This window comes from Lissotriton helveticus, chromosome 3_1 (genome assembly GCF_964261635.1).
Source record: "Lissotriton helveticus chromosome 3_1, aLisHel1.1, whole genome shotgun sequence".
In the NCBI taxonomy this organism is placed as follows: domain Eukaryota; kingdom Metazoa; phylum Chordata; class Amphibia; order Caudata; family Salamandridae; genus Lissotriton; species Lissotriton helveticus.
In genome coordinates this window covers 261,448,405-261,471,985 of record NC_136061.1, presented here as the reverse complement: position 1 = coordinate 261,471,985, position 23,581 = coordinate 261,448,405, and the positions used below count along the sequence as shown (strand labels likewise).

General features: G+C 43.9%; 1 protein-coding gene across 1 annotated transcript in view; it reads left to right on the top strand.

Annotated features, from left to right (window-relative positions):
* TADA2A (transcriptional adaptor 2A) overlaps positions 1–23,581 on the top strand; it is a 301,706-nt gene that overhangs the window by 90,368 nt on the left and 187,757 nt on the right. Inside the window, exon 8 of the mRNA XM_078679774.1 lies at positions 14,087–14,150. Coding sequence (XP_078535900.1) covers positions 14,087–14,150 — 64 coding nt within the window. The remainder of the gene's footprint in view (positions 1–14,086; positions 14,151–23,581) is intronic.

Here is a 23,581-nt window from a genome sequence, read left to right as displayed (position 1 = left end):
GACGACTCCAACTGGCTGAAAGAAACTGGAGAAAGCAACCCACATAAACGCATCTCTTGGTCCTCCGAGCTGAATGCCAAAAAAACACATCTTCAGAGAAAAATTGTCCTTCTTCCGAGCCCAACTTAACCAGTCCATGAACAGACCTAAAGACTTTTTCAACATCATCAAACAGCAAACCTCCTTGTTCCCTCAACACGCAATTAACAACTCTACGCAGCGCTGTGAAAAATTTGCTTCATTCTTCTCTGAAAAAGTACCTAACATTAAACTCTCTCTTGATCCACCCACCCCCCCAGCAAAGAGGGTCCAAACTCTCTCTTGATCCAACCACCCCCCCAGCAAAGAGGGTCCACGCAAGACCCTATCCCCAACCAATGGTTGTCTCTCCAAACTCCCCCTCTCTGCAATCCAGACATCAGCCTCAACCCCTTGCAATTGAAAAATGATGCAACATGCACTCAATTCGACCAGATCATTCAAGAAGTCCACAAATTACTTTCTTGCATGAAGCTGACTTTGCATGTCTCTGACACCCAGCAGCCAAACTACTGTCTGAGTAGAGTCGCGTTGAGCTAATCATTCCCATCCTCATGAAACTCAACTGGCTACCAATCGAGGCAAGATATATTCTCAAAACTGCTTGCATAACCCATAAAGCTCTCTACACGTAAAACCCAATCATGAAAGAGCACTACAATTCCTAAGCTAAAACTTGAAGCACCTTAAAAAAATCAAGCCCTTCATCCCCATTGAAGACCTAAAGACTGTGGTGCAATCCTTAGTCCTCTCCGAGCTGGACTATGGTAACCCGACGTTCACGAGTGCCCTGAAAACACACTGCACCCCTTTGAAAGCTACACCCCTTGCAGAGGCCAGACTACTGTCAGGGGAAAGTCACTTTGAGCTCATCACTCCCACTCTCAAACTCAACTTGCTACTATTCGAGGCAAGATATATTCTCTAAACTGGTTGCATAACCCACAAAGCTCTCGACACGGAAAAACAATCTACCTCGCAAAGAAACGATCAACAGCTGGCCAGAGAGACCTCTTTGAAGTTCGATCAGCCTACTCCTGTTAAGAAAATATTGTTTCAAAAAAAGTTTTTAAGTAGGAAGGAAACTTTTAGAGAATTTTTGGGAAAAGGGCTATTTTCTCTTCACTGATTAGTTTAGCTTCTGGCTAACAAAATTGAAGAGTCCTTTCTAGAGACATTTACATTGGGAATGGAGTAAAATTCTAGTCAGTTTGTATTATCCATCATGCGGTAGAATATGCAGCCAGTTTCTAGAAATAGAGTTAATCTTCTGCTCTTTAGGTATGGTGAGTTGAGTAATCTCAGTTAAACTGAATTCGCTATCAGTTGTTTTGGATGCTGAAGAAGCTGTGTCTTTGTGAAGAAAAGACTGCAAGTCTTTGGTTTTGATATCTACTCAGCTGACTACTGGGATGCTGCTCAGTCCAGCTGTCTGTGTGAAAATAGTCTGTAGATCAATCCTTGACTCTAATAACTCAAAAATATGAGACCCAAAACGTGCAACTGGGAAGATTGAACTTTTTTCTATGAACTCAAACTTACTACCATACGATTAATAATCTCCCTGCTGAATTGGTTATCAAACAGAACATCCTAAGCAGATGGTCCTGCTACTGCTGAGGTCAAGCCCTCCAGTTTGATTTTGAGAAAGATCCCTTTTCTACATTCTTGGGAAATAGGAGAGTTTGCATTGTCTAGGAAATATAGGAGATTGTTGGTTCTACCTAATTAGGATAGTTGTGTCAGATTGTCTTGCCACCGTCATCTGCTATTACTGAGATGCTTCCCTCATTGTTCTTTCAATGCTTCATGTAAACAAAATTCTCAATTAGCAAACTGTAGTAAAGATTTCACACAGTGTTCAAATTCCAATTCCTATTACTTTTCATGTTACCTATGCTTCTTTCTCCTTCCTCTTTCCCCAGACCTTGTGACTGTTCCTAATGATTGTGACTGTCTGAAATAGTTTTACACTAACATATGGATACTTCATATCAAGAGTGTTAACTATTTGGAAGCATATTTACTTGAAACAGGATTGTATCATAATGTTTCATATCACTTAAAAATGAATTGCAGACTTAGCCATATGTGATGTTCGTGAGGGTAACCAATTCCAGGCAGATGGTTTCCTATGAGGAGCGTTTGCTTTGGGGTGGTTTGTGTGCATTAAACTTGTAGTTCAGCCTACTCTGCGTCTCTGTCTTCTATGTTTCTCTCTGCTCCAAAGCGCCCAACAAGAGCTCCTGTGCCTGACGCTGGTATCGCTTTTAAGGCCTCTTTCTGGTTTTGTTCGAGCTGTAGCACTGCCTACAAGGGTTGACTGGACTCTCTATTTGGCTCCAGGCAAACACTGCTGCCCTGCGCTTGTCTCATATACTGTGTCAGTTGCACCCAGTCCCTTCTCATCTCCACTGTTTCTTTCCTCCCTGCGTTCACTATCTGCATTGCTCTTCAGTCCCACTGTGTGCTCTCCACTACTCCCTGCCTGTTACCATCTTTGCAACACCCATCTTGTCTTCCAGTAGTGTACTTCTCTGTAACATCACACCAGGCCTCAGAGCAGTCTGCTTTTCCAGACCATTTCCCTCTCTGTCTTTCAACTATATTGCCATGCTCTCATGCAGCTTGACTTCCTCCCTCTGATCTTTTTAATATGCTTGGACAGGCTTGAACCTATGCAACATAAATAATACTAGTAATTGGTGTTGCTGTAAATCACAGATATTGCTGTTACTCAAATTAATGGTACTCCTTTTACCAACCTTGGAAGGTGGAGCCTGCCTTGCTGGTGTTTCAGCTTGCGATTAGCAAATTATGCCACGTGCCAACATTGAGTGTTATCCTAGTGAGGCATCTTGATGATTATGACTATTTTGCTAAGCATCTGTGGACCACAAGGTACAACTGTGATCTCTCCCTAAGCCCCCAGGTTATTCACCTGCTCTCAATCAGTTCTTGGATATTTTTACCTCCCACGTGTATTTTTATCTGCTCTCCATGATCTGCGTTTAATTTTTCTTTCCAGCTACGTTTTGTCCCAAAACTGGTAGTTATGCATATTATGCAGATGCCCTAGACACTAAACTTTTATGTCTGGAAGGTTTCACACATGCTCCATTGGCATCTGTCTGATCACTGCCTCTTTAATGCACACATTTAGTGCTTTATATATATATATTCAATTCAGCCATGTCAAAGCACTATAAATAAGATGCTACTGTCTCTCAATATATTGATACTCAATGTATCTGGCCCCGGATGGAAGGATGGAATATGGAGTTTGCTTTCCTGGAATTTTATTGTGACTAGTAGATCATACCACATATCAGCAGCAAACCTTCGCACACTGAGCCATCTTCCCAGTTGGCCAGGTCTTCTACTTTGTAAATCCACAAGCAATGGTTATGTTCTCTTTCTGTGTGTGTGAGTCCAGTCACCTGCTGCTACTCTGCCTTTGCCTCCTAACCCAGTTCTATTCCATGCTTTCCACTATCTGCATTTTTTAAAATTAGGTTTGGCCTTTGAGACATCTTTAGTTGTCTCACCAGATAACTGTTTAACCCCCAAAAATTCATACCTGATATACATACCAAGAGGGAGTTTTGTTCAATTTTGCTTCCGCCCACCGCACACAACAATTCAAAAAGCTTTATTCGACAGTGAGTCATAAAAGCACGAACAATACATGGATCACAAGACACAATAAATAGTACATAACAATACACAATTTAAGAAAATATTAAATTCTATTGGTTACTGTCGATTTAAAAAAACAGGTTAAAATTCATATTTGGTCCAATAAAAATGAATTCATAAGATGAAGACAGCATGGTGACATCATACATAATGCTAGCTAGCAGCGGGTGGCAGAAAAGTGCGTGTGCGTATAATCCAGGCCCACCTTAGAAATTTGGCTACAGCAACTGCTATGCAGGGTGAACAGTCAGACCCTAGTATCGTTAGTGCTTCTATGTGTCTTCGGGTGCCCAGGTTTAGGCAGATGGGTCTGAGCCATTCGCGTCGTGGGGCTGCATAGAGGGGGCATGCAAAAAATAAGTGGGCTATAGTCTCCGCCATGTCTAAACAGTTATGACATTTGTCATCGAGAGATGGCGCCCATTTATAAATAAAAGCTTTGACTGTTAAGGTTCCTGGCGTCGTTACCGAGACTCGAACCCAGATCCCCAGGTCCGAGGTCGAGCGCCCTAGCCGTTAGGCCAAAACGTGTATACCTTTTGAGCCACTCTAGAGTATCCTTTATAGCATCCCTACATCAAAACAGTGCTGCTGGTTGCCATCACCTCAGCTTGATGTGCGAGTGAGCTTCAGGCTCTGTGTTCATCCATCACATATCACCTTCTTCCCAGATATGTTGGTCCCGTGTATTAGGATATCCTGTGCACTGAAAGCTGTGGCTCTGTTCCACTTTGGTCAATCCATCCATCACCCTGCCAGTGTTCTATGCACTCTGACACCCCTCTAAGAAGGAAAAGAGACTCTATTGCTTGGACCCCCAAAAGAATGCTCAACTTCTACATCAATTGTTTTAACACCCCCAAGTGGACGATCAACTCTTTGTGGGGTTCGCCAGAGCGAAAAAATGCGAAAAGTCATGCAGAAGTGTACCATCTCACAGTGGATTATGCTCAGAATTAAGATCTGCTAGACATTTGCAAAGAAACAGCATCCAGAAGGGCTGTGCGCCAATTCCACCAGTACCAATACTGCTACTAGTACATTAGCACACAGATATGTGCCAGGCAGATGCGGGGTGTCCTTCCACACATTCACAAAGCACTATTGTTTGGCCAGTCAGGTCCATCCAAAAAGGAACTTTGCTCACTTGCTCCTGCAGAACTTTCTAGTTTGAGCCCATTCACAGGTCCACCCCCCAAAACGGTACTGTTTTTGTATAATTCTGTTACCATTTCCTGATCTTCTATTTGGAAAGTGGAAAGTGTGTCGGCTCTACAAGATGGCAGACCCCATGACATCTAGAGCATTGTCAAAGGTGGATAGCGCGGAATTGGTGAATTTTCTTGACACTACCTGACTAATGAGGTGGAGACTGATGAGAGGGCTGTCGCATCTTGGTTAGTAGGGACAGCAGATGCTCTGGCCCCTCTGCAAGGACGGAAGAAGCACATGGTAGGCTCCCTGCCTCTTGGTTCTCTGACTCCCTGGCCACAGAATGCAAATCCTGTAAAAAGCTTGAACAGATTAGGCAGAAGAACTATTCTCCCAATAAGAAAGAGATTTTTAAAGCTGGCTTTGGAGCTTATCATGCTTCCCTTACACAGGCTCAAAGTGCGTTCTTTGCGGATAAAAAATTAACACTGAGCACATATTAGGCAATTTTTTTAATCGTGAACACCAACGCTGCATGACTGGGGCGAAAGTTATAGTTACTTTAGAGCACCAAGTTAGTCACTAGAGAGAACTAGAACTGGTGAATTTCTGCGTTTTTGCTTTTTATTTTAAAATGTTACACTGTCACCGAGATTTTCACCAAACAATAACATTTCTTTAACCATTGGTTTTTTCAGTGAATTTCGAAGATTTTATTTTAACTATCGCATCACTTTAATCTTTTTTTTTTCAGTGTGTATGCATGTAAATATAAAATGTACAGGTGTATACATTTGTCCACCGGTAGCCTTCGCTTCAACTGCAAGCCACTTGCGACGGCGGGCCGTGGCGGGTTAGCGACACCCTAACATCCACAATTTCTTCGTTCAATCCTCCACGAAAACAACGATCCACGGCACCACAACTGCTTATCCAACAGAGTTTATTTAGATGGCAAGCCTCTATGCGTTTCGGAAACCAAGTTTCCTTGTTCACGAGTAAGGGAGTGATGTCACAAAAAGTGTTCAAATAAAGAAGACATGTGACTTCAACAGACCATTACCACCTTAAACACAATATTTTTTCATATTTTTTCAATGTTTCAATCATAGTTATGGATCACATTCTGAGAGCATTGTCAGTACACCTTAAAAATAATAATAGTGAACATCATCTGGCAGCGAGTTTAACACTAATCCAAGTTAAAGATTACCACTCTGTAAAACTTTATTGTTACCCGCTACGCTGACAGTGCTAGTTTTCTCACCCTCTCGGGGCTCAGATCTCTTAAGTGGAACCTTTAATAAGCATGTTACTTACATTTTACAAATACCCAGAGACTGGATTGAGGGTCTTACTATCTTACAAGGTCCCCCGGCTGGTCTGAAATGGTTTCGAAATTCCCGATTATTTTAACAGTGCCACAAAGAACAGTTCACTGTAGGCTTCGGAATCCTGTACGATCCGTCTATTGGATTTTGCGCAAGTGCGCTTTAAAGACTGTACTCATTTTCAAACAAAACATTGTTTTTTCCAGTGAATTTCGAAGATTTTATTTTAACTATCGCATCACTTTAATCTTTATTTTTTTCAGTGTGTATGCATGTAAATATAAAATGTATAGGTGTATACATTTGTATGTATGTGTTCATAGCATGTGTGGCTGTAAATACAAATGCTTACCATCACTCCATTTTCCTTTTCCTATATGCTCCTTAAATGTTTTTACTGGTATCATTGGTAACTTGTAACTGATGTAAATTTGCAACTATGTGGAACCTTATGTAAAGCGCTCTGATACCTCCGGGTCTAGCCAGCGCTATATAAAACTCTTTAAATAAATAAAATAAAAATACCCTAAATTGAAAATACAATTTACGGTCTAGAGGACCCTCAATTATATCCCAATATGCTTCACAAAAAGGACGTGATTTGTGATCTAAGAAATGGCCGGTTAAGTTAGTATTCATATTCGCTGCATGGGATGATGTCAAGACAATTTCCCAGTATTTTTCTTTCATTTGTTTTTTGGAGGGGAAAGCTGATGTGTCTGGTTAATCCCATAGGAGGATTAGGTCTAACTTTGTTAAAAGGGACCTGAGCTCCTTAAGCCATTGGATGTTGTCAAAGCGATTGACCGAAATCACATCCTTCAGACCCTGGACATAGTGAGTTAATTCAGGGGTGGTCCAGATTCGCCTCCAATACAATAATGGCCGTAACCTCGCTATATCTATAACCTGCTTCCTGCCTAGATCGAGGAAGAGCGGAGTAGTAGGGGTGCTTTGGGGGACACCAACTAAGCTACGTAAAAATGTATTCTCCTCTTTTGCTAGGTGGGTCAGATTGTTAAATCCCCATAACTCTGATCCATAGAGGGTGGCACTTAACACTTTCATGTTGTATATCTCCAAAGCAGGTGTAATTGGCTTTGTGAGAGAGGATTTGTGTTTGGAGGTTAGTGCACCTGCAAGCTGGTGAAATTTTAAAAGGGCCATATCCGTGTGGCGTTTCCATCCCATATTACCCTGGAGTACAATGCCTAGGTAAGTAAAGGCCTCGACCTGCTCTAAAGGTGTGTCGTTCAGGAGGATTCTACCTTTAAAGGGTTTATGCTGAGTCAGGGACATGAACTTGGTTTTTGTGGTGTTAATCTCAAGTCCACGCAGTTGGCAAAACTCCCCAAAGGCGTTACAGCCTTCTGCAACCCACTCTGAGTCCGCGAGACAATCAGAGTGTCGTCCGCAAACATGAGGACAGGTACGCGAACCCCAGCTAGTACAGGGGCATCGGTGGGGGAACTACGAAGATGGTCAACTATTCCATTTATATATAAGGAAAACAGGTTGGGGGCCAAGACACAACCCTGCCGAACACCACGCTCGACAGGGAATGAATCGGTAACCTCACCCTGGGCCCCCATCTAATTCTAGCATAATTGTTCTCATGTAAGCGGACGAGGAAGGTCAGTAACTCAGGAGCCATCCTCAAATCAGCGAGAACCCTCCAGAGTTTACAGCGAGGGACTAAATCGAAAGCCGATTTCAAGTCTACAAAGACTGCGTAAAGTGACCCCTTAGTCAAGACCACATTCCTCCAATAAAGTGTGATATAATAGAAGACTTGGTCTATAGAACTAGTACAGGGGCGGAAACCAGTTTGAAAAGGGGATAATATGTTATGTTCCTCTACCCATGACTGCACTTTGTTTTGAACTAGGCGACCAATAAGTTTTAGTGCTGAGTCTATAAGACTAATGGGCCTATAGTTACTTGGGAGGGATTTGTCTCCCTTTTTAAAAACCGGGATTATTTCAGCACCCTTCCACGAAGATGGGATGGGAGCACCTCTGGCTAGTCGAGCAAAATACTGGCACTAGGACGGTCTGTCACTTAAAAAGACATCGGCGGGGATGCCATCCATACCTGGAACTCTGCCACCAGTCACACAGTCTAATGCTATACTGACATCTTTGATGGTAAAAAGTTGGCTTTGATAAAAGGTAACAGGAGGTAGGGGGCTCTCCTCCTCTTCATGGTTTCGGGCATATTGGGGCTTAAAAAATTCTAGCCACCGGGACTGGTCAACATTATTTTGAGGGGGTTCTGCTAGACCTCCCCTATCCCATTTTATAATGTTCCAAAATTGCTTGGAATCTTTAACTTCACAAGCATATTTCAAGTCCCGCCATCTATCCTCGTCCCACTGTCTTTTTGCCACCCTCTGGGCGTGTCTATATGAATCCCTTGCCTCTCTCTCTAGTGGGATTCTTTGTCCTTAGGTCCACGCTCAGTTTTTGACGGGTGGATTTACAAGGCTCATTATACCACCTAGCCATGGGCAACTTTGTACTTCTATTTTCCCGGTGTGGGGCCTTCGTAAAAATGCTTTGTCTTAAAAAAAGTTGGGTATGTGCCTCTGACATAATTTGGGGAAATTCCGTGCTGCTAATTTGAGGATTAAGTTGGGCCAATTCACTCGCAACCTCAGCTTTGAGCGCGTCCATTTTTGCAGGGTTCTCAATACATTTATTCCATTTGACATGGCGCATATTATTTGAAGCAACAATGTCTAGTGTAGTAATCCCACCCCTAGGAGACTCATCACTTTCCCATTTTTGAGCTGGGAATAACGTACAAAGGGGGTTGTGATCACTCTCCAGATGAGGTTTGATAACCATGGCAACTAGACAATGCCACAATCTGATATCCACCAACAGATAATCTATGCGACTGCTGTTCCGTCCATTATCAAATGTATTCGCTCCCTGCTGGTCCGAGGTGGTTCTCCCGTTGGCTGCTCTAAGGCCTCTTTCTAAGCACATAGCTTTTAGCTGGATGGCTACGGCTGTCCATCTTTTTATAGCAGGCACTTCAAGTTTTGGGATACCCCATCTATGATCCTGATCTGCTGAGAGATCCTGATCCTCTTGCCCAAGCGGTTCATAGGTGGTATTAAAATCTCCACCCACTATCGGAACATCTGCTCTGGGAGAGTCTCTCGCTGCGTGTCCAGAGCGGCTATTACCTCTGAAGTGTGCCCCCCTGTTAAACCCCTGGCATAAACATTAACAAGCATTTACAATGCAATACGTCTCGCAGCATTAAAGTTAGAGTTATTGGCATTGTGTATAACAATGCCAATAGTTATAACTTTCGCAAATGTGACACCTATTGCATTTGTACTGCAATATGTGTTGAGAGCGAGTGAGTGAGTCAGTGAGTGAGAATGAGTGGGCGAGTCAGTCAGTGAGTGAGAGAGTCAGTTAGTGAGTGAGAGAGAGTGGGTGAGTCGGTCAGTGAGAGTCTGGACAGTGAGTGAGTGAGTGAGTTAGTGAGTGGGAGAGTCAGCCAGTGAGAGTCTGGTAGTGACAGTGAGTGAGTGATAGAGTTGGAGAGTCTGTCAGTTTGAGTGAGAGAATCAGTGAGAGTCAGTGTGAGTGAGAGTCAGTGTGAGTAAGAGAGTTAGTGTGAGTGAGTCAGTGTCAAAGTGTTGCAACTAGTGAATTGTCAAAGTGTGACAACTGGAAGGAACAAGGCACGTTTATTTCAAACTTTTGACTCCTTCGAAATCCACTAGAGCAATAATAAAACATCACAAGATAAATACATTTTTACAACAATAAATAAAATAGATGTGGTAACTAGGGAATTGTCCAAGTGTGGTAACAGACAACAGTAAATAGGGCTTAAAAACCTGCCTGTTGCTGTCGCACCGGTGGTGAAGACTGCATTAAGATTTGTGGAAAATCTATACGCTAGCAGATCCATGCACCTTCATAAGTGTGAGCTAGTGGTGAAAAAATGGGTTCTCCGATAGAATTAGTAAATGTGGTTACCACGGCCACAAAGCCTGAACATTTCATAGATTAGGCATCCTTAATAACTTTAAATATAAATCTGAAGTTATGTACACCAGCAACTGAATTTCTGCCGCTAGCACATCTCTAATTACATTACTTATATACCATGCCTGACTGCAACATTTTTGGGTATGGGGTACAGACTCAATGCAGAAGATAACTACCGGTACATAACCTTTTCCTGGTTCTGCATTGCAGGAATCTTCAGTAAAGTCAAACATTTTATTAATCTGCTTCTGCATGTGTGGGCCCTGGAACATCTTTTGCATAACTTTCTTCCATAGAAAAGCATAATAGAATCAATCAAAGATTTTATTGCGGCCCACAGAAGGGCAAAGTAAAAGCACAGAAACTTAGATAAAGTATTTAATAAATTACAGTACACAGCTCATTGCAATGCAGATAAGCTTAAATGACTTAAAATCAAGTTACATCCATGAACAACCAAGTCGATTCGATAGAGTGCCTAGGCAATTGCCAAAAACGCAAAGACCTCAAGAAGAGGCAACCTTTGTGTTGAAGGTAGGATCTGCGGAGGCAAGATGGCAGACACGGCTGTGTCCGAGTGAGGTAGGTTATGAGTGCTCTCCGTTTCCCGCCCCCCTGCACCCCTGGATGCTGGTGAAGAAACGTGAAAGTGAATGCTGAATGGTGCTAAGCGCTGGTTAAACTACCCGAAATGCTGAGGCTGCTGTCATTTTTGTATCGAGAAAGACGCCGACATAGCTGGTACTTTACCGCTCACTGGGCTTGTCAGTTCGGCGGAGCTGCGGTCGGTTCCTGGTGTCAAGGGGAAAGAGCTGCAGCTGCTGATTAGCAGTGTCAGACACGGGGCTCTATCGAACACCTGGGCCGGAGCAGTGATGGGTCCTAAGAACGCTAACACCAATGTTGTCTCTAAGGGTCCGAAGACTCGTGCAGCGGCCGCTGCAACAGTACCAGTGTCTGCTCATGTCGGCAGTCACCCAGCCCCGGTGCACGGTGCTGGCTTGGGGGATAGTGACAGAGAGCAGAGAGTTGAAAAGCGGTGCTCTGCAGGACAGCACCTACTTCCGGTTTGGCCGGCAATGCTTCCGGGTCGCCGCAGGCAGCGCGGCGGCCCGCCCTGCACGGGGAAGGGAGGCAGCTTTCGAGGACAGCACCTGGCCGCGAGCGCGTTCTCGTGCGCGTGACCTTAACAAATCGCCACGCGCGGCCAGTGCTGTCCTCCTGGAAAGCTGCCACGCTAACTATAGGTCTTTGGCGAGAGCGAGCTTCGCTCGCTTCTAGCCGAGACCTAAAAATAGCCAACCTATGACCATGAGCCCCTTCAAGTCTAACCGTCAGGATGTCATTCACTGGGGACCCAATTTGCTGCACCCTACATCGTAGTGTCTGGCGAACCCAGATCACCAGACCGCCTGAAGGCCGGCCTTTTGGTTTTTTTGTGGCGGGGATGTAAAAATTAAGAAATCCCACACGAAAGACTGGGGCTACTGACCAAGACTCCTGAAAGAGGTTAATATCATACTGGTCTATAAAGCTACACCATTCCGGAGACAATACCTTATTACCAATTCCCGCAAGATTCCATGAAAGTAGGGACAAGCCTTCCTTCCTTAGCAGGGTTGTACTCGTGTTTAAGGGACTCTCTATTCCTCCTAGAATATCACCCTCCCTCTCAGGAGTATGCTCAACAATAATAAGCCTTGAAGGTTGTGGGTTTGACAGGATTTTACTCATTTTACAAGGTCCACCCTCTGTAGTGGAATTCAATCATACCACTAATGGGGGATTAGTGTCATGTGGAGTCCCAGCATTGGCCAATGATCTAACTGGAGGACATGCAAGTGGCGTGGAATCTTGGTGGACCCCCGCATTACCCTGTACCCGATGATCATTCACTCAGCCATTCGGTGGTGTATTTCTCAAGAAATTGTTAGAAACACCCTGCAGTCAATCTCATTCCTCCATATCGGTCAGGGCCCCAAAACGATTCATCAGACTAATTCCGTCCAACAAAGATGGGATCGCCCTACCGAATGGCGGGTGTGCGTACGGACATTTAGGCCTATACCTGCCGGTACTCCTTTTACACCAAGGTCTATCATAGAAAAATTCTAGGGTTAGTGGTATTATTACAGAACCCCTTTGTTGGGGGGGGAATAGGTTTGCCAACACATTAGTCAACACTTAGGGGCTGGAAAAATGTATAGCTATGCAATCACCCTCAAATATTTTCCTATGATCGCCCAACCAAGTCACCCTTCTAGCCATTATAGTTTCCCTGGCTGGTTGCTGTCTGCCCCTTTTGGATATCTTCATATTGTTAGTCATCCAATGCAGTGCTTTGTCAATTAATGTGGCTGCAGTTTCCACTTGGCCGGGACCCAAAGAAGGAGCGTTGTCCAAAACGAGTACTAGAGGTAGGGCCTCGGGTATAAACTGGAATGCCTCTCTCTCTGGTAAAGGTTTGTGTGTACCTGTTGGGCCAGTCGGGCGAGTAGCAGGAGGGACCTCTTTCCCAGGATTTACAGGCCCACTAATGTGTTTTAGGGCAGCAGTTTCAAGGGCTTGATCCCCAGTGGCTAAGCCCTCAGCAACAAGCGGGAGATCAGCCATAGGCTGGATTAAGGGTATATGGAGCACCTGCCCCTTTGACTGACTGCCCAACAAGCTCCTGGGGTACTGATACTAGTCTTACAGAAGAAGCATTAGGCTGGAGTATCAAATCACTACTCTGCTCCAAAGCAGACATCCTATCTTCAATAGAGGATAACCTAGTCATAATGGGAACCAGAGTACGATCTAATTTCTCTTTAAGAATTACCCAAAGTGTATCAGATAAATCCTCCAAAGATGGCTGGATGATTGGGGGTGGTTGTTTAGATGGTTTAGACTTTGCTTTTTGTAGCCTAACCCCCCTCTGTTGTTTAGCCTTGCTAGGGGCTACCAAGCCACCTGCCCTAGTACATCGTCTCGTAATTGGGGCGGGAGGAGGGGAAATGCTAGATGAGGCATCTTCAGTGCAAAGTAGGGGAGATGCCATTTGGGACTGGTCATTACAACTCGTAGATATACAGGGGATTTCAACCAAGTCTATCAAATCCTGTGGTAGCCCTGGGGATAAAGTCAGTAGCTGGGAGGCAGTACCCTCTGGACGTCGTGTACCATGGCGTTGATGATGCGGCCAGGATCTATGGAAAGCTTGTATGTATGTTTGAAGTGAGCATTGATTTGCTAACCTATTGCTTTTACCAAGTCTAACAGAGAAGAGACCTGCTGTTCAGTGTAAATCATTTTAAAGGTAGCTGTTTACTCTGCACGGTCCTGACTATTATTGAATTCTTACTTTGACCTTCTCATTGTGCAGGCAGTTAGAACACATATCTATGGTTACTTCTTAATTGTGGGTTTAGGAAATAATCAAATATATAGGCAAAGAAATGAGAACAAAAAGAGTTGCGCACTAGAACCGAGACCATGAAACTGGGGCTTACTGGTGAAGAGCAAGCAACAAAGGGTCCATCAAAACATATGCAGTGTTTGCCCTCTTTATGAATAGCTTCAGGTTCCTAGTGGTACTTGAAAATTGTAGAAATGGGAGCACTGGCAATAATATCTATGTTCTTCCATGTAGTAACAGAATCACTTGTGACAAGGACTTTTACTCTTCTATGTGCCAATAGGTTATCTAGAGATAGTATTTTCCCCCTTTTCATGTATAGAATGATAACTTCATATTGGATTTTGTTCTTTAAATTCTTTCCTTCTAGTAACAAGATCATCAGTGATATGATGTTCATCTCTTCCAGACCAGATATTTGTATTTAAAGATCTTTTCTTTCTTTGCAGCATTGAAGATTGCTGTTGTAGATATTTATCATTCGCGGTTAAAGGAAAGACAAAGAAGAAAAAAGTATGTTTTTTTATCAGTTGGTTTGTGCAATTGTTAAGTGTTTTATTTAATATTGAATTGTTTGTGAACAGTTTTATAACGTGGACAGTGAACCCAATCACTTCTACAAAGTAGTACACCATGGTGAGGAGGGGTCATTAAGTTGCAGAGATTGTGAATTACCACAAAGAGGAACTGTTTTCCACTGTTCTACACCATCTAGCCAGTCTGCAGTCTGCTGGTCCCAATTGGGCAATTTCTCGAAGTGGTAGTGAGAGATTCCACTATTTGCAATGGAAAGGTGCAGCATTTCCTTTGTACTTTCAGAGAGCAGGGTGCATAGTATTGATTCACAAATAAATGCCACTCTGGTTGGATAAGTTTGAATGCTTCCTAGATTCAGTGGCAGCTCATCCATAGGGATGTTAGGGCTATAATGTTTGGCAGAGCTGACGTAAATTAAAGTGCAGATGTCGGGCTGATCGATCCCTCAAACTGACAACTGTAGTTTAGGCTCCTGAACCTGCACTGTGGGTCTCAGTACCAAGGAGACATCAACACAGCTTATCTAGTCTTCTGATAGTGCTGTATTGCTTTGGACAGCCTGTCCTGACACCACTTGTGTGCTGTTTACTGTAATTAAGATCATGAGAGCAGCTAGGAAATTGTGGGAATGCTAAAAAGGAATCTCAGTGCAGTGGTGATGCACAGGAGCGAGAACACTCAATCAATTTGTAGCTTTATTTTGAAGCCACTTATTGATTGGTCATGTTTCTACATTCAGCTTGCCCATTCTTCCTCACACAGCAGCGCATACAAGGTTGTGGGCCACCCGGAGCTATCTGCCATCCTCATTCCTGACAAGGATGTGAGTCGAAGCAATACATCTGTTGCAAAAGAGAGTTTACTTGTTTCCCTTGTACATCAGTGTAGTAGCAGACTGCAACATACAAACTCATGTATTTAGGAGGACTAATTTGCATTGTTTGGAATGAAATGCATTGTGTGCAGGTCTCCGCTAGTGAGAAGACAAATGGAGAGTACATTCAAGAAGGACTCCTGCAATAAGCAGCGTGCGCACAACTGCTATGATTTAATTCAAATCCAAGCTGCCTGCAGATTTGGGTGCCCACGCTTGCGCAGAGAGGCTTGTTTCAGTGTCAAACTTTCACTTCTGTAGTAGGGAATCTCTGTGTATAGTCATATTCTCCAGTATTGTATCTTTCATAGATTCACAAGCTTGTATCTTCCCCGTCGTCATGGTGGGAGTCTCCCGGTAAAAGAATAACCATAGCAGTAGAAGAAAAAACTGCCTGGAAACCATAGAGTAGTAAAACAATAGGCAACCTCTCCTCCTCATTATGTGGTCCAAACTACAGCCAATCACCTGCCAGCACCACCCTACACCATTCCCAGCAGAGCCACCACACCTCATATTTCCAACCGCCTTCGTGTGAGAAGGAGTCTCCCTGAGCTCAGCTCAGTTTTTCTCTCTACTGAACTTTTGACCTTCTACAGTTGGAAGTAAGGTACTGTTTTTTTTTTCAAGCTTATTTACTTCAAAATGTCTGAAGGCTCCAAGTAGAGACTTTTCAGATCTTGCAGATCCTGTGGCAAAGCCAGATTATTTTCGGAGGACCCACACAAGGAATGCTTGTACTGCTTGTATCCCAAGCATGTTCCTAAGGACTGCAAATATTGCCGCACCTTCTCTGCTAAAACTCTTAAAGATAGAGAAGCTTGTCTATTGTTATGGCTTCAAAAGAAAAAATCTACAGACTCCTAATCTGATGTGAAGCCAAAGGACACACCTCTAAAAAGCATAAGAGAGAATCCTCTGAGGAAAAAGGAGATCTGAAGAGACAAAGCTGGTAAAATCAAGGAAGGTGAATCTTCTTCTCTTCCTCCAACTCCTCTCAAGCCTACTTCAGAAAAGAAGGCTCCGTCGTAGTTGTCGTCGAAATCTACAGATATTCCAGTCAGATTGCCGACGAAGGCGTCGACGACGATCTCGTCGATGACGACGACCATCTCGACGACGAAAGCCTCGTCGACATCGATGACGACGACTCCGTCGACGGTGAGTGCCGGGCCTTCGTCGACGGCAAGATCTTCATTGACGACCATCCCGTCGACGATGCAATCATCGATGATCCCGTCGACGACGAAAAAATCATCGACGATGACTGCTGTTGGATCTCCAACGATGATAACATCTACTTACATATCCATAAAGAGGACTGCCCTGTCGACGGGCTCGTCGACGAGTAAAGAAGGAGAGTTTTCCACTCCCAAGATTTCGCCACTGCTTCCAACCACTATTCTGGATTGCCAGGAATCTGAAGAAGAAGGGCCTTATGGAGTTGCCTATAGTCCCTCACAGCTCCATATTAAAAGTCAAGGCTCGGAAGAGGAAGATTTTCAGGAAGTTCAAGAACACTTCTCTTTTAAAGATCGTCCAGTAAGAGGCCCAAAGCGCTATGAGTCTTTTCATCAGGCTTATCATTATGAGGATGAGGAGGAAGTAAGTCCCAATGTTCAAGAGGAGGCTATGTCAGTGCCTGTATCTTTGATTTCTGACTTAAGGCACACGATAGACAGTTATTACCGTTGTTTTCCAGAGGATAACGCTCCAGTCCCTACTACTACTCCTGCAAATGTTTCTCAACCTGTGAAAGAAACACCAGTGGTACAGTCCCCTCCTCCAGTTCAACGTGTTGACGTTCCGAAAGTGATAGCTATTCAGGATGACTTAATGGATTCTGATCATGACGATCAAGCTGAGGAAGGAGAGATTCCCCAGGATGATGTGGTTGGGGAGGAATGGGACCAATACATTGTTCCAACTTCTCCTGTGTCACCATTACCTCAAGCAAGTTCTCCGCCGGAGGATATAGCCGGCTTTCATGATCTAATTGAAAAAGCTGCTAAAAGGTTTGAGCTTTCTATGCCGGTTAAAGAAAGTGATAGTTTCCTTTATACCTTCAAAGAGTCATCTTGGAAGTCCGTAAGAGCTATCTCGATTATCCAGCATATCTGGGATGAAGGAATAAAATTGATGAAAAATCCGGCATCAGTTCCAGCTTCAATTCCTAAACTGGATAAGAAATAGCGCACTCCAGAGACGGCGCCTGCATGTCTAATTGGACATCCTCGTCCGGAGTCGGTTGTTACTCAAGCGGCACAAAGAAGCTCCAAAAATCAGATTACAACTAGCGTAGCCCCTCCTGATAAGGAGGGTAAACGAATGGATGGTATTGGTAAGCGCTTTGCAGTCATGGCAGCAGCATCTATCAAAGCGGCAAATGCAATGGCACTTATTAGTCGATTTAACAGGCAGATGTGGTCTGACATCGCACCAATCCTGTCACATCTTCCAGATGATAAAAAGGAGGAAGCAAGTACAATTTTACAAGATGGAGCCAGAGCAGCATCTGAGTCCATAGATGTAGTGATGGACATAGTGTCTATAGCTTTTCGACAAATGGCTGGAGCGGTTGCTCTACGGAGGCAAGGGTGGCTCAAGTCAACATCCTTTAGGCCTGAAGTCCAATCTAAAATCATGGACATGCCTTTTGATGGAGAAAGCCTGTTTGGAAAACATATTGATGAGGCACTTCAAGGTATAAAAGCAGACACCGATACTGCTAGATCTTTGGAATCTTTGCAGCAAGGCCGTTACCAGCCATTTCGTGGCAGAAGATCGAGAGGAAATTTTCAACAACGTTCTTCTTTTCAATCAAGTAGGTACCAACCGTACCATCAATAGGGTTACCGCCAGTACTCCTCCAATCAACAATATCGATCCTCAAATACATCTTTTCAGCAACAAGGGAGGAGGAAATCTGCCCAAACAAAAGGAGTCTCAGGGGGAAGAGAAGGGCACAGGCCGCCCCCCACTCAAACCATAACACACAGCAATAGGCCTGTCACCCAAGACACTCTTAGAAAAATTCTAATATGGCGTGGATACTGATACAAACAAACTTTATCTATTATCACCACCCCTCAATCTTTCTGGTGGTTCGAATCCAGCCAGGTGTCAAACATTAATGCGGTACAACCACGGTAACAAACAATCTGTCGTGATACCACCACCCACCAGACACTACTTGTGGAAAAAGTGTGGAGAAGAGAGTGAGCCCCTCACGGAAGAACCGCCAATCGGGTTATCTGACTCACAATTGCCAGTATACCCAATTATCATCATTATGACGCACCTGAGAGTACATATGGTGTGAGTCATTTTTATGTCAGAAGGTTTCACAGCCCAGAATAAATCATGAGTGGCTAGTGAACTCTTCTGTTTTAACTGTGTGAGATTCACTTTTCTTTCTCACTGGGGGTTCTTTGTTTTTGTGGTTTGTGTTAATTGTGCACAAAGTACAGCAAGGGCAATACATTGTCTTGTCTTGATAGGAACTATCAGCAGATCGTGGGTCTGATATCGAAAAACACTGTTATATGTTGTTGGTTTTTTCTGTTTCCTTTCCCACTGTTATGAGAGTGAGTCACCAATGATGATAATTGGGTATACTGGTATCAGTATCCACGCCATATTAGAATTTTTCTAAGAGTGTCTTGGGTGACAGGCCTATTGCTGTGTGTGAGGAGGAAATCTGCGGCAAGTGGAAAGCAAGATTCTGGTCGCAGACAGTAATCTTCTTCAGGTGCCTCCGACACCGTCTCATATCAATCAGTTCCATTACCTCTCTCAATTCCTACCACATTGGCAGTCCATAACATCGGACAAATGGGTATTATACATCATTACACAGGGTCACACCCTGGAATTCTCACAAAAACCTCCAAGTCGCCCACCTCTCTGCAGAAATCAAAAACATCTTGCAGCCCTCAAAGCGGAAATGTTATCCCTCATAATGAAAGGGGCGATATAAAAAGTTCCATCAGATCAACTAACGGACAGGATTCTATTCGCACTTTTTTCTAATAAAGAAGAGACAATCTTCCAAATGGAGGCAGGTAATGGACCTCAGAGATCTGAACAAATATATAAAGAAAATCTCATTCCGCATGCTGTCATTACAGGAAATCCTTCTTTTACTTCTCAAAGGAGATTACATGATCTCTCTAGACCTTTTGGATGCATACGTCCATATTCCGATCCACGAGAAGCACACACGGTATCTCCGATTCATGGTGGCGGGCGCCATTACCAGTTCAAAGTTTTACCTTTCGGCCTGAAGTCTGTCCCAAGGGTTTTCACAAAATGTATGGCTCCGATCGCAGCACATCTAAGGCAGCAATGTCTCCAAATTTTCCCTTATTTGGACGACTGGCTGATAAAAGGACCATCGTATCAGGAGACACAAGAGTATTTACAGATCTGTATGAATCTTTTCCGAAGATTAGGCCTTTGAATAAACAGAGAAAAATCCTCTCTTACTCCGACACGATCTCTTCTATTCCTCGGAGCAATATTAAAAACTCAGGAAGTGAAAGCGTTTCCATCAGAAGAACGCGTAACTAAAATTCTAAATCTGACAGCATCAATAAAATTAAAAAAGTCCACTTCCATCAGGATCTTCAAGTCATTACTGGGAATGATGTCATCCTGTATCCCATTGATTCCCAACTGCCGTTTGCATATGAGACCACTTCAAGAATCCCTAGACAAACAATGGGTTCAAGCTCTAGGTTCATTCGACGACAAGCTGGTCATCAACTTTCCAATCAAACGAGCAATGTGATGGTGGGGTATCAGGAGCAACTTGACAAAGGGCCTGCTATTCGAACCTCAATCTCCAAGTTACGTCATGACATCAGACGCTTCATTGCATGGTTGAGGAGCACACCTGCAAGACCTAGAGATTCAAGGTCTTTGGTCTCCGCAAGAGGCAAAACTTCACATCAATCTCGTGGAATTGAAAGCAGTTTTCCTGGGTCTTGAAGCTTTTCTTCCCAGAATTCAGGGTTTATCGGTCTTGGTGAGGACCGACTGCACTACGACGATGTTTTATCTTCGAAAGCAAGGTGGTACAAGATCAAAGCCCCTATCTGCGCAGGCACAGAAAATTTGGACTTGGCTTCTTTGTCACAACATAGCTATGCAAGTAGAGCATGTTCCTGGGGTAGACAACGCAAGAGCGGATTTGCTAAGCAGATCATCCGCCATTTGCCACGAGTGGGAACTGAATCAAGACCAACTAGATCGGATATTCCATCTATGGGGCAAACCAAATTTGGACTTGTTTGCAACTCAGAGAAACAAAAAGTGCAGACATTACGCAAGCAGATTCCCACAGAAAGATGGACAGGGATGTTTGATTATGCTTTCCCTCCTTTTCCTCTAATTGTGAGGATACTGAGAAAGATGAGATCAGAACCTTGCCAAATAATTCTAATAGCCCCAGCCTGGCCGAGGCAATTTTGGTACACAGAACTTCTCCAATTGTCAGTGGAGCCCAGGATACAGTTCCCAATAATCCAAACTCTGATTTCCATGAACAAGGGTCAAGTTCTTCACCCGCAATTGACCTCTCTAAAATTGTCTGCTTGGAACCTTTCGAGCATGAGTTTCAGTCACTAGATATTCCTCAGGAATGTCGTGAAATCCTGGCAAGTTCTACAGCAATGTCTACTAACAAGACATACGCGGCAAAATGGAAAAGATTCTGTAACTGGTGTCTTGCACATAAGATTCATCCTTTTACTTCCTCACCGGAACAAATTCTTCCATATCTGCTTCAACTGGCCAGATCGGGACTTTCTCATTCTTCATTCTTCAAAGTCCATTTGACAGCAATATCCAGATACCGTAGATCTCCAGGATATCCATCTCTTTGGTCTCAAAGGTTAATTAAACAATTCCTAAAAGGCTTATTCAGGAAATTTCTTCCAATTAAACGTCCTCCGCCTCCTTGGCAGCTTAACATAGTCTTGTCACAGCTCATGAAAGCACCTTTTGAACCATTTCACAAAGCTGAGTTGCAATTTCTCTCATGGAAAGTAGCATTACTTCTTGCTCTCACATCAGCCAGGAGAGTCAGCGAAATTCAAGCTTTTTCAATTCAAGATCCCTTTATGCAATTCAGATCGGATAAGGTGCTGCTAAGAACTAATCCAAAATTTGTCCCTAAAATACCTTCTTCCTTTCATCTAAATGAGCCAGTGATCCTGCCTACGTATTTCAAGAATCCTATCACTGCGGCAGAGAAAGCTCTTCATACTTTGGACATTGGGAGATGTCTTAAGTTTTACGTTGAAAAGACAAAATGTTTTCGTAAATCAAATCAGTTGTTTTATTGCTTATTCAGGACCTAGAAAAGGTTTGGCTCTTTCAAGATCCTCCATCTCTAGACCGATTGCATCCGCCATTTTCTTCTGTCAAGAAAAAGCGGGAAAACCTCTGTGCACAAAAGTACGTGCTCATGATACACGGAAGATGGCCACTTCAACTGCATTGCTAGCAGGTGTATCGCTTCCAGACATATGCAGAGCAGCAACTTGGTCAAATGTCAATACATTTACTAAACATTATTGTCTGGACACAGAATGGAAAGCAGATGCAGGAGTGGGACAAGCAGTTCTACGACACCTTTTTAAATAAGGTATATCTTTTTTTAAATTTACAATTACTTTTCTGTAATGTTGTTTATACACAAAGGTTTCTTAATGACAAAAGTTGTTACATATTTTTCTTAATGAGTCTCTTAAAAAAATAAAGGGAGCTTATGGCGCAGAGCCCTGAGACAAAGGGGGTCTAGCCTAGAAACGCTCTTAGAAAAGGACTGCTATCTATTCTGATAGAAGCATGTGAATTTATGAAAGATACAATACTGGAGAAAAATGAGTTACTTACCTGTACACTATGGTTCTCAGGTATTATCTTTCATAGATTCACATGCGCCCGCCCACTTCCCCGTTTCTTCTAGGAAGACCACCTTTATCGCTGGTTTCTTACAAAGCTCACTCTTGGGCTGTTGGAAATCTGAGGTATGGTGGCTCTGCTGGGAATGGTGTAGGCTGGTGCTGGCAGCTGATTGGCTGTAGTTTGGACCACATAATAAGGAGGAGAGGTTGCCTATTGTTTTACTACTCTATGGTTTCCAGGCAGTTTTTTCTTCTACTGCTATGGTTATTCTTTTACCGGGAGACTCCCACCATGACGATGGGGAAGATACAAGCATGTGAATCTATGAAAGATAATACTGGAGAACCATAGTGTACAGGTAAGTAACTAGTTTTATCTTGTGAATAGTCCCGCCCATGTACGGGGACCCCGGAGCAATCAAAATAGTCTCTTAAGTTGTATTCTTCTGCAGTCCTGCATAAGACACTTAAGAGAAAATTAAAGACAAATAATGCAGCCTAAAACTGCAAGGCTACATTGGCCAGCACTTCATCATGAAATTAAAAGGATAGCCAAATAATATCTAATTTTACACATTTTGCTAAGTTTCACACATAGAGAAACTCCCCTTCACAAAAAATCCTTTGAAATGATAGAGAGGAAGGGTTGGACAGACAAGCCCAAGCCGGTGAAGTCCTCGACGGCGACCTCGTCCGAGGTCTCGACGTCCTACCCCTCGACGTCGAACGGCGACACCGCTTCGACCCAGAGCCCTGGGTGGACAGGGAGCATATGGGGGTCATACCGCTCGACGCCGACGTCGACCGGGACCTTTTCTGGGCCTTTTCTAGAGGAAGACCCCAGACGTCAAGTGAAACACTCAAAACACTGGAAAAGTGCCAAAAATTGAATTAGTACCCAAAAAGGTAGAGCGCAATGCTCCAGGGTCCTGCTAGCAGGAGCTGGAAAAAAGGACTGAAAGTAAAAAGGACTTTTGCTGTGCATCCATTATGTGTCTGGAAAAGGGATACCGTGCCTTTAAGGAACTCTCCAAAGACCCTCGGTATCCCAGGATGCACAGCAAAAGTCCTTTTTACTTTCAGTCCTTTTTTCCAGCTCCTGCTAGCAGGACCCTGGAGCATTGCGCTCTACCTTTTTGGGTACTAATTCAATTTTTGGCACTTTTCCAGTGTTTTGAGTGTTTCACTTGACGTCTGGGGTCTTCCTCTAGAAAAGGCCCAGAAAAGGTCCCGGTCGACGTCGGCGTCGAGCGGTATGACCCCCATATGCTCCCTGTCCACCCAGGGCTCTGGGTCGAAGCGGTGTCGCCGTTCGACGTCGAGGGGTAGGACGTCGAGACCTCGGACGAGGTCGCCGTCGAGGACTTCACCGGCGTCGACACACCATCGACGTCGTGATGTGTACCGAAGGCGCTCGCCATCGAGGAGACACCGCCGTTTGCCGTTGACGCGAAGGTCGACGTCAAGGAGTTCGTCGACGGCTGGAAGATCGACGTCGATAACAGGGAAGTTGAAGAGGTCGACGTCGAGGAGAGAAAAATCAACGTCAAGGAGACAGTGAAGGCCCAGGACGGTGTCCAGTGCCTCGGTGGTTAGTCTAGCAACTTCATCGGCGAGTT